The 12,031-nt window shown below is 39.7% G+C and overlaps 1 protein-coding gene across 1 annotated transcript in view; it reads right to left on the bottom strand.

Moving 5' to 3' along the window:
- Positions 1–12,031, bottom strand: part of USH2A (usherin) — a 590,403-nt gene that overhangs the window by 74,816 nt on the left and 503,556 nt on the right. The window contains 2 exon segments of the mRNA XM_038396580.2: positions 3,691–3,983; positions 3,986–4,044. Coding sequence (XP_038252508.1) covers positions 3,691–3,983; positions 3,986–4,044 — 352 coding nt within the window.

The following is a 12,031-nucleotide window of genomic DNA, read 5'->3' as shown; positions in this document are numbered from 1 at the left end:
GGCAGGAGCAGTCTTTCAACTCCCCATCCAAGGAATTTCATTTGTGATCACAAGTTCATCACAGCTACAGCTCACGAAAAGCGTCTAGTCTTATGAGACCTCAGTAGGCCCAGTCTTTACAACCCTAGCCTGAGGACTTGGGCTGTCCAGACCAGGGGTCCTGTCCATTTGGTGAATCAGGAAGAAGGCCCTGAGCTAGCTCAAAACCAGGGTATTCATCCAAAACCCCATACTTTGTCTGTTGGTTCCTGGAGAATCCAGTTTGAACTAGTATATGAAGATCTCTATGGGGGGTGGTTTCAAAGGGCTGATAATCAGAGGAATGACATTAGCATCCCCCTCCCTACTAGAGAAGGTACATACAATGCCACAATACCACATGCACTATTTTTAATACAATGTACTCCAAAGGTATTAACCATAATTCAATAAAGTTTAACTTAATTCAATCATGTTTACCTTAATTCCATAAGATTTGTTCAGAATATTGTCAGTCTGTCATGGGTAATCTGAGTGACACTGCTCTCTACTGGAGAGAATCAGAATTACTTCTCTGTGTGTCATAGGCCCTATGCTGCCAGCAGCTAATGGAGATTCTTTTTTAGTTCAAGTGGTAGGAGTTTGTGATTTTAGAACATAGAGATCTGCATTCTATTCCCATTGGCATCACAACGTTCAAAGTGGTCAGATAATTGTAAAGGCCTAGGCCATGGATTTGACGCATATTAAATTAAATATAGCTTAACACATCTTTACAGGGAAGTAAATGGCTATGTTTCAGGGAGGTAGAATAAATCTATCAAGGATTTTGAAAACCCACAAGGCAAATCTCATTTGGATTTGGAAATGGATAGAAAAGAAATAATCAAGATTGAGGAGTCTGCAATGATATAACCAACCCTCAAATTTTTATTATGCATTGCCATTTCCAATAAAGTCTTCAAGTTTATTTTTTTGTTAAGCTTAAAGTGGCTAGGTCATGTCCAATAGGCAAGGATGTGAGTAACATGGGTGTGAGTAACAACAACACGTAAGGCCATAAGCCTTAAAATACAAGCATTTCCTTTTTTCCCCTGGAATATTCTAATGTGATAAGAAAAGTCTAACAGATTAAATAAAGGAGAGAGCTCACTGATTGCTCAATACTTTGTCTTGCATTGTAACATGGAAGCTTGTGTGAGAGAATGACTAATGGCATATCCCATGGGGAGCTCCAATAGAAATGCTTTAGGAGATTAAATGATTTAGCCTCGTACCCCTGAAAGCTATATTTTAAAGGGGCAGAAGTTTAATCATTGGAATGCTAGTTCCTTCAATACAATTACATTTTAATTAAAGTGTCTCATTCACAAAAGCTACAGTTAAGGGTGTATCAGCAAGTTCATGATAAAATTCTATTTCCAAGGAGTTAGAACTTTAAAACTTAGTGTCCAGGTTTTCACCTGTTGTGATAATTGACCTGACCTCATGGTATCTTTGATAACAGGACTCAGTGCCCTTTATGTCAATATCTTTGATTCCAGGCTCTAGTTGTTACATTATCATCAGAACACAAAAGGCATGATTCTGGTCTCAGTTACACTGGTGTAAATCAGGACTAACTCCACTGAGTTCAATGCAGTTGCACCAATGTAAAACAAGCAGAGAAGACAGGAGAATCAAATGCAGAGATTTCTTTACAAAGGGCAGTATAATATTTAAAAAAAAAGGAAAAAAGGCAGTAAAATGGATAAATACACATGATACAGGAAAGTCAAAAAAAGTCATTGTCACCTTAGTATTTGTCAAACAACTTTGCATATGCTGCTAATGTAATTGAGATTCCATTTAGTGTTTGGGAAAAATAAAGCATTTTGGAGCCAGAAAGATACTAATTCAACAAATAACAACTGTTAATTTAAAAGGCTTTTAAATGATGTTGTTAAAGAAACACACTATAACATTACTTAAAAGGCCATTTTAGTAGATTTGATTACCCACAATACAACCATCTTGGATATTTTCTGTTGTTGTTGGCATGCCTAGAAGACATTGCAATGCATAACTGGACATTTTGATGCTCAGCAACATGTTGGATGCTGCCTGAACAGGATGTTAAAAGAAGCTTCCGATATTTCTCCATTTTGAAATTCTAGGTATCACATCACACATCCTAGCTTGGCTTTTCAAAGAAACATAGGAAGTTAGGTGCCCAAATCCCACTGAAATTCAATGGAAGTTAGGTTCCTTTGAAAAGTCCCAGCCTATATTTTTACAACCTAGCATGCTGTACGTTGCAGAAGCAATGGATCGCAAAGGCCAAAAGCATGCATTCCTGCCATTTAACTCAGGACCTCTCTCTCTTTTCACAGTAAGAGGCATGATAAATCTTATCCTTTAAGGCTTCTAGGAAAGATAGAGTTCTGCTTTAGAATCACATACCTATGGGTGCCTTAGATCCCTCAGCTGGATTCCACTCATTTATGTCAAGACGACTTTTCTAAGGAAGTTTACAGTAAGACCTTAATACTGGATATTAAATCTCAGCATGCCACTATGTACAACTTTAGTTATCTGAATATAAATGGAATATTGAATAATTTTGGGTTATCACTGTAACTGATAATGGCATTGGGATATGTTCATGTTTTGCACAAAAGGAAGGTTAGAGTATATGAGGTATTCAAGTTTGGGTTCCTACGAATCTTAAAAGTATACCAACACAGTAGATTCTAGATACACTATAAAAGATTGTTTTCAGAAGACTGTCAAATGCAACAGCTGACATTGAATTATATAGTCTAGTTCAGCTGGTTCTATGTTGACCACAAAGTATCCCTTATGGAAAGATTTGAAGTGAATGGTTAGAAGAGAGGACTAGTCAGTAATCATAGACAGCATTACCAGCTCTGCCACTGACTCTCATCATGGTCTTGGTCTACATTAACCTGTGCCTCAGTTTACCCATAATGACGATAATAGTACCTCCATAGGACTTCATTAATTAATGTTTGTAAAGCACTTTTAAATAGAAGGTAGCATAAAATATTGCTATTATGTATTTTGTGTGCCTGTAAGAGTTGATTTGCTTCTAATTCAGAAGAGTTATGAGGCAAATCTTCATAGATTCTGTAAATAAATCACATATGTAGAACTAACAATAATTTTCATGTCATGCTTAAACCAACATTGATTTCAGATTAATAAAAACATTAAATCCAAGTGGGATTGATTTTGTTTAGCTTGTTATGAGCAGCCTCTTAAAACAAGAACAAAATAAAAATTACACTGGATGTTTTTTCTAAAAGAAATTACTGTGGGGAAGTTCTATGGCCTGTATTATACAGGAGGTCAGACTAGATGATCACAATGGTCCCTTCTGGCCTTGGAATCTATGACCAATTAAATAGAAGATTTAGGACCACATTTTCAAAGTGAGGTACACACAAGTAGATATGCACACCTATTTACACAAGAAAAACCCTACTTTGTGCTCAAAATCATACATTAACATCTGTATATCAATGACTAGATATCTACATAGGTAACTGTTATGCATACACTGGATATATATGAATGTAAATTAGGTGTCCAAAGGCTAATTGTGGAAATCTAACTGAAAAAATGACCCCATATCAATATTTTAATGTAACACAGGTCAAAACCAATATATAAACTACTCAAACACTGGTTTTAGTATCCAGTTCTTACCATTACAGTTAATGCTGTAATAGCTGGGATGCTAAACGTTGGATCATTCCGTTTCTCTTGGTAGACCACACGATACTGAGAAATAACCCCATTGGGAGATATAGGTTGGGTCCAGTTCAGCAGCACAGAATATGCACTTGTAGCTTGTGCCCAAGGGGCGTGCATGCCCCAAGGTGGAGCTTCCAAAGTTTGTGTTGAAGACCACAGACTATCCACTGACCCCCTAGAATTTTGAGCTCTGACACGGTATTCATAGATAGTGAATGGCTGCAGTGCATCAGAAGCATCAATAATTCCAAGGCTCCTTCAGACCAAATGAATAAAAGCAACTCCTCTTGAGTGTTCACAGGACGTCTGAAATACAAATAAAACCAGTCCATTTAAAACTTACAGTGACTTAAACATAGTCAGATGATATTGAAGTACAAGTCCTAAATTCACTCTATACTTGAGAATAATACAGATCTTATCTCTATTTGTTGTATAGGCAAGGAACTGCCCTCCTTATTTTGCCTAAAAGTCACCAGCCTATGTCAGGTATTGACTATTGAAAAAACGTTCAAGGAAAAAGGTAAATAACTAATTTCTCTTTGCCCTTAATTAGGAGAAAACTGAAAACTCAATCAATACTACTGTAATAGCACTGAAATAGCACCTTGTCCTTTATTATAGAACATTCCAGGCTCAGGGATTCAAAGATGATTGCCTAAACTGAGGCCATATTGTCCTAAATCCATATTTAGTCACCCAAACAAGTTATCTAATTTTCAAGTGTTGCAGGTTCTCAACATTTTTGAAAATCAGGACACTTATTTAGGTACTTAAATCAGGACTTAGGAGTCTAACCCCGACACTCAATTTTGAAGACTTTGACCCACTTTATTATTGAAAGCAATTAGTTGCCTAGAACAGAAGTTCTCAACCTTTTTCTTTCTGAGGGTCCCCTAACATGCTATAAAATGTGCCGCAACTGTTTTTCTGCACATCCAGTAGATTAAAAAGCCAGAGCCAGTGATAGGAGGTAGAAAGCAGGGCAATTGTCCGGGAGCCCATGTCTCAAGGCACCTCGTGAAGCTAAGTTGCTCAGGCTTCGGCTTTCTGCCCTGGGCCCTAGCAAGTCTAACACCAGCCCTGCTTGCTGATTTATTTTGGCGGACTCCGTGAAACCTGCTTACAGCCCCCCAGTGGAGAACCACTGGCCTAGAACACAAAGGGCCAAATATTCAGACAGTCCTTTAAAACTGTGCTTATACATTTTGCCTGTACTCCAGTTTGAACGTGAAAAAAACCCCACATTTCTGTATAAAATTGGGATTCTTAGTCAGATTGAGCACATCAGTATTCCAGATGTAATTGTAAAAGCTCATTAAAAAATATGACCCATGGTGCTTTCCCATAATATAAATATGTATCTTTTTCAAAGAGATTTTCTACTTAAAATATTTTGAGGCACTTTCCCATGTCAGGAATTGAAGACTCATCACTGTCCACACATATGCACTTAATATATCTATTCCAGTTAGGGGTAGCTCTGCTACTGGCACTCCTAAGATTCTGCTAAGCTCCAATGGAGGTTACAGGTGATCAGCTTCTCTTTTACAATTTGGCCCCACGAGGATGTTAACTTAGAGTTGATGGATAAAGGCAGGTCATAAGTTTCTAGATGAAGTTGCCAAATCACTTACCTTTACGTGGAATAAAAATATTTGTCTGGAATGAAACCTGGTGGTTGAAGACTATGATAAATCTCAGTGAAAACTGTGCTGCACCTCACACGGATTTAGGTATTTTCCTTACTTTTAACTGAAACCTTTGCCTCCACAATAAATAAAACCATTTTATCCCTGCATTCTAACAAACAAAAAAGCAAATTACATTATCTGTCACTTGTATCGCAAATACGGCAAATTCACAGGAGTGGAACTGGTTTGTCTGGCTACCAAGTGTCATCATTACTTCACATGCCCACTGGCTGAAGAACATTTCTTTGGCAAGATAAAAATCTGAATTTCAATAATTCTGTCAGTTTTTGTTTTGTTAGCCCAACTTTAGTCACTATTTTTAAGGATATAAAATAAATAACAAAACTATTTAAAAAAATACTAGCAATCTCAGATGCTTGTAGTATTAGACTCCCGTATATTTTATACAAATATAAACAAAGAATGCACATAGTTGTGCATGTGCACATATATTCAGGGTGAAAGTAACTTTAAGGACTTACCGGTATGCCAGAGTTGTGAGCAGAGGGGTGGGGCCTCAACCAGAAGGGCCAGGGCCTCAACCAGAACAGGCAGGGCCTTTGGAGCCTGGGGCCCTTTAAATCGCTGACAGAGCCCACGGCCACTGCCACTACCCCAGGGCTCTCGCAATGGGGCTACTGCCACTACCCCAGGGCTCTGTCAGAGATTTAAAGGGCCCAGGGCGCTGCTGCAGTAGCAGCGGCCAGAGCCCCGGCCCTTTAAATTGCAGCCGGAGCCCTGGGCCACTGCTGCTACCCCAGGGCTTCGGCAGCGGGGTTTGTGCAGCGATTTAAAGGGCCCAGGGCTCCAGTCGCCGCTATTGCAGCGGAGCCCCACGCCCTTTAAATCGTGACGGAGCCCCGGGGGCTCCCAGTTGCTGCCGCTACCCTGAGGCTCCTGCAGCTGGGCTCTGGCGGCGATTTAAAGGGCCTGGGGCTCCAGCCATTGCCAGGAGCCCCAAGCCCTTTAAATCGCTGGCCTGGGGAAGCCAGTACTGTCAGCAGTGTACGGGCTCTTGCCGGTACACCGTACCAGACCAGACCAGCTTACTTTCACTTCTGCATATATTCATAAGTACACACACAGATGTGTCTGCCCTTAGACAGGTACATAACCACCTCCTTCCTCCCCCCCCCCCCGCCATTTCTCCCAGTTGCAAGAAATTGGAGAATTTCCAGCAAACTCTGGGATGTAGTAAGCCCAGGATATTGTAAAGTTTAAAGGGTGGGAGCAAGAGAAAAGCAAACAGATTTTCTGGGTCTCACGCCTCCAGACTGGGGGAGTGAGCAAACCACAAAACATGTTGATACTGAAGATCTGGTGATGGTGTTGGGTAAAGGGGAGGAAGGACAGGCTCTCTAGCTGCCCCTAAAATAAGAAGTGGGAGCCTTTGATGAGATGGAGGAGAGTGGATGAGTGAACCTACACATTGACCCCTAAACCATACATCATCAAGTGTCCTCCAGCACAGCACCATGAGTTTGATTTTTCATACTTTCCTCCATATAGATTAAAAACACATGCAGAATTATCATTCAGATGTCATTTATTGTGCTCATCAATGTCAAGCACACCCTTCAAAAGATGGATGCATACTTTACCTTTCTCCTCTCTCCTGTTGTTTACTCACCCTGCTCCACATGGTAAGATGTATTTCCTTCTTGCAGTGCTTAGGTACTTACATGATAGGTATCTTAGAAATTCCTCAGATAGGTCAGAAGACAAAGAACTTGTCCATAGGTTTTAAAAATCAAGTGTAGCAGATAATTGTATCAAGACAAGGCGGGTGTATATTTGCAAAAACACCCCACAAAACCAATGATATACTTGAGATACATCAATGATATTTTCATCCTCTGGACAGATGACCTAAACTCCCCCACAGATTCATAGATTTCCATCTTAACTTCAACAAAGAGCACTTGTCCATTAAACTCTCTCTCTAGAACTCTCCCACATGAACATCATCTTACTGGATAACACAATCAGCTTCAGCAATAGAACCCAACAGACACCTATATCCAAAACCCCTGGATCACCCACATCTACCTTCATAGATATAGTGACCACTCCAAACACACCAAGAAATCTGCTATCTACAGCCAGGCACACAGCTACCACAGAATATGCTCTGAGGAGAAAGTCCAGGATATACACTTTAACACACTCAAAACCACCTTCACCAAACAAGAACACTCCACCAGAGAAGTAGATTACATCATGAAAGAGGCCATTCAAATACCCCGAGAGAACTTGCTTCAGTACAGAAATAAACCCCTCTCTGAACGCACACACCTAGTTGTTTCCTACCACTCCACAAAGGGATCCATACAGTGCATCATCAAACAACTTCAATCCATACTTGATGGGAACCCCATCCTGAAATAAATCCCCATCTTTTCTGAACTTCCTCTTCTGGCCTTCAAACAACCCTCCAAACTCTTCAAGCTTATCATCAGTGGCATGTTCCCACAGACCAGGACACAACAACGCAAAGTGGCACCAGACCCTTCCAAACGAACAGATGTCGTCTCCAGACTTATCTCCATTGCTACAATGATCAACGCCCTGCACAATACAACTCTGAAGATCCATGAGTTCTACACAGGCCTATCGTAACCTCATCCAGTGCATGAAATGCCCCATTTATGTGGGTGAACAACTATGTGGGTGAAACCAGACAATCACTACTCTGTTGAATGAACTCACACAGGAAAATGATAAAAGACAAAAACACCACATCACTTATGGGTGAGCATTTTTCACAAAGCGATCACTCCATATCTGTGCTCATCCTCAAAGGAAACCTGCGCAACACTTGCAAAAGTTGAGCCTGGGAGCTTAAATTCATAACTCTGCTAGACACTGATAATCATGGACTGAATAGAGACACTGGATTTATGGCTTATTATAACATCCGTAACCCACTAACAACCCCCACTCCAGCTGCTTCCCCCCTCTCTTTCCTCCCTGTGACTGGAGGGGTGTTAATGGGCCACTTCACCTGGAGTCCCTTGAAACATGCGTTAACTACTTATGCTAAACAATCTGCTCCACCTTATATTTAGCTGTGACACTCTGAGTTAGTTTCTCTGCAGACGAGCTCTGAGTAAGCTCAAAAGTTTGTCTCTCTCACCATCAGAAGTTGGTCCAATAAAAGATATTACCTCACCCACATTATCAGTCTAATATCCTCGGACCAACATGACTGCAACAACTCTATCTGCACAGTGTCATGCACACCTATACCATCACAAATAATATATTGTTATTTATAATTGTAACTGTGCTCTCCTCACAATGTACTTAAAAATATTCCTAAAGAGAAGTAAAAAAGTGGTGTCATTTTAAGTGTAATAAAGTTGTCTTTAATATCTGGTGTCTGGGCTTGCTTAGCACAACTGTTTAATTAACCGTTAAAGCACTTGCTAGAATTCACAAATTTATGTTTAGTACCATTTTAGAAATTTTGTGAGAAACAGCTACTCCACAGTGAAAGATCAAATATGCCACCAACCGTAAGCTCAGCCGCAAGCAAAGCTGAACATTGTAGTCTGGTTAAGTATTTAGATCTTATTACTACTGAATATTTAATGAATGAAACTTATGGTTAGGTAAATGATTCCATCTGTGGTGCTAAAACCTAGAATATCTTCATGTATGAATAAACTTTGAACAGACGTGGTTGAACACTTTGTAATCATTTCAATCGACTTAAGATTTAAGATTCAACTGCTCATTTAACTGGAAGTGTTTCTTCTGTACAGTGAGCTGCATAGGAGAATAACATTTCCAGGAGCTGGAAGCTGTCTCAATCTGCACACTCTGATTTGCTGCCTATGCTCAATTTAAAGATGTTCAGATAGAGTTATTTTATAAAAGGCAAATCCAGTGCTTAATTTGTTTCGGGCTTGCCAGGCCTAAGCTCTGGCACCTATAGGCTTGGCACTTCATAGCGCCAGCACCTCTGAGCTTGCTGCACCAGTTATGAAAGTAAATCATTGCTTGAGCCCCGGCATCTCTTTGCTTGACCCTCAGCACCTCTTTCATTACAAATTAAGCACTGGGCAAATCCTCCCTGGCCCCATACCAAGCTCTAGCAGGGGTTGGGAGGAGGGGACATCATCCTCCATGCTAGATGACTAAACAGCTACTACTACAACCACAAGGCTGCAACGATGAGTGACTACAGACTTACGGGGCAGGGGAAGGAGAGAGAGAGATAGTGAATCCTTGTACTTTTGGATGCACCAGCTCTGCCTCTGAGGCCATGCTCAGAATACGCCTACAGAGCTACATCCCATCCTGACCCCAGTCCTCAAAAAGTCAAAAAAAGAACATGGACTAGTGCTGCATGTTGTCGTTAGGCCCAGGTGGTGAGCAGCTACTTCTGGAAGCATTGTACAAGCCTGAGGCAAAATGCCCCCACAAGTTTTCGCAGGAACGATGTGCTTCACAATGCACCCTAATACCATCTTCCATGCAGAGCAACAGAGTAGCCCTAGTTATAATTCAATCATGACACACCTCCAGAAATTTATATTGTGGTTCTTTTTTAAAAAATATAGACTTTGACGTAGGAAAAATATACCCCAAAAAGGATACGAGTTGGGCACACATTAAAACAGTAACTTAGACCATGGTTTATATTAATTACAGATAAAAATTATAATCATCATGAGCCAAATGCAGCACTCACATAGGTCAATATAGCCATTGATATAGGTCTTTATATCACAGTAACATCTAAGTGTCTGGTAAGCTGCACATCAAGTGTAAACAAAACAGGAGAGTAGTAAAGTGGTGTAACTAACAATAAATGGGCACTCAGTGAGTGTGAAAAATAAGCATAACTGACATACCAAAAGGAAGAATAAGGAAGAGCAAATCACAGCTGTCAACAGCCCATAACATTGGCTGTATCTTAATTAATCCTGTTAATTTTTTGTTAAACCCCTTTCCCTCTCCCCCAGCCTCATTTTACACACCCACTGAATATCAGGTGTGTGCAAGTTACACTATTATCCCACTTATATTTATTTTCTAAATAATACCCCCTGCTGAATTTAGCTGAGATACTTTCACTGAAGTTGCACCAGCTTAATCCAGATCTGAATTGGACCCCACATATTTCTATTTTATATTTAATATTTTATAGGTAATTTTTTTCTGTATGATCAGTTCTCAAACTGAGGACCAGAGAGAACTTGGTGACTGGTGGTCACATGATGCTGCCTCGCCTTGTTTCCAGTTACTACATCTCATTAAAAGACACCTAGAAATACATTAAACTACTTCCCTAATATTCCTTTTCCAGACTAGCAACTGCTGTAGTTGTCACAGAGATGTTATATAGTGGTGAATGCGAGGGGTGGAGGATTGCAGGATTGTGAATGAAAGGGGACATGGTTCACGAGACAATCTCTGTTAAGTTGTGGTCCTTGTTGAAAATAATGTGACTGCCTCTATTCTATGAGATGTTTACAGCTGTCCAACCAGTCAGAGGTAAAATACAACCAATTACACTCTCCTACCCCAAATGTTTTTGGCAGAATTACAATTATTTTGTAAGCACTTTTATAATTCTACAGGCAAGTAAAACTCCTGCAATTTTAATGGAAACATCTCCACATGATGGTTTCCCAAACATTCAATGTTTTGAGTTAAATGAATTTGTTTTGGTGGAGATACAGCAAGGAAGAGGCAAATGATGAAGAAGAAATTACATGCCATAACCTCCCCCAGAAATACTGCAGTCTTGTTGCTATAACAATATAAGCCTACATGTGGCTACAGAATGACAAAGAACTATATGCTTACATCCCATTTCTGTCCTTACAAATTTCTAATTTTTTTTTGCAGCTATCTGAGAAAGATTTGATATTGTTGTTGTCTAAGCACATTTAAACTTCAGCTGAAATAACTGCCAAGTGATTCATGCCTATGTAGGTGAATATAACGATTGTATCTGGAGCCCCAGTGCACCATTTTCATTTCACTTTAAATAAAAAACAAAATGTATCTATGTCAGTCAGTGCCCTTCTGCTGTACTCAGAGGTATCAAACAGGCTACAATTATGATTGTGAAGTGATTGTGTCACATTGGAGGAAGGTTTATTGCTTTTGAGTCTGCTAGGCAGTAACACATTCTGTTTCATATTACTCTTTATATCATTGTTTGGCTGTGACTAGAATAATCAAATGCCATCAAATGCTGTCAAATTCAATTTACAGTATTTTTCATTGAAGCAGGCTTTCTGCATTATGTTTCCTGTTTTCCCTTTCTATGCCTGCCATGGAATAGAAACCGTAATCATCAGCTTTATTTACAAAACCAAGAGAGTGAAGCCACGTCTTGGGCTAAAAAGATACTTTATTTCCTTTGATAAGAAGTAGAGACTTGATGTATTTTTCTCATCCAATTAACAGTGAGCAGATGAAAAAGGTATTTAAAGAGATCAGGCATTTTTAGAGACTCAGTGCTAATATATTTAAGGCAAATGTGAATTTACATTAATTATTCTTACACATTCAAACATCTGCTAAGAGGAATTTGGCTTGCTCGCTTTTGGAAATGCCGTCTCCCTATATACAACTGC

The sequence above is a fragment of the Dermochelys coriacea genome, chromosome 3 (assembly GCF_009764565.3).
Source record: "Dermochelys coriacea isolate rDerCor1 chromosome 3, rDerCor1.pri.v4, whole genome shotgun sequence".
In the NCBI taxonomy this organism is placed as follows: domain Eukaryota; kingdom Metazoa; phylum Chordata; order Testudines; family Dermochelyidae; genus Dermochelys; species Dermochelys coriacea.
The sequence above is the reverse complement of the archived record's forward strand: the minus strand, read 5'-3'. Positions and strand labels throughout refer to the sequence as shown.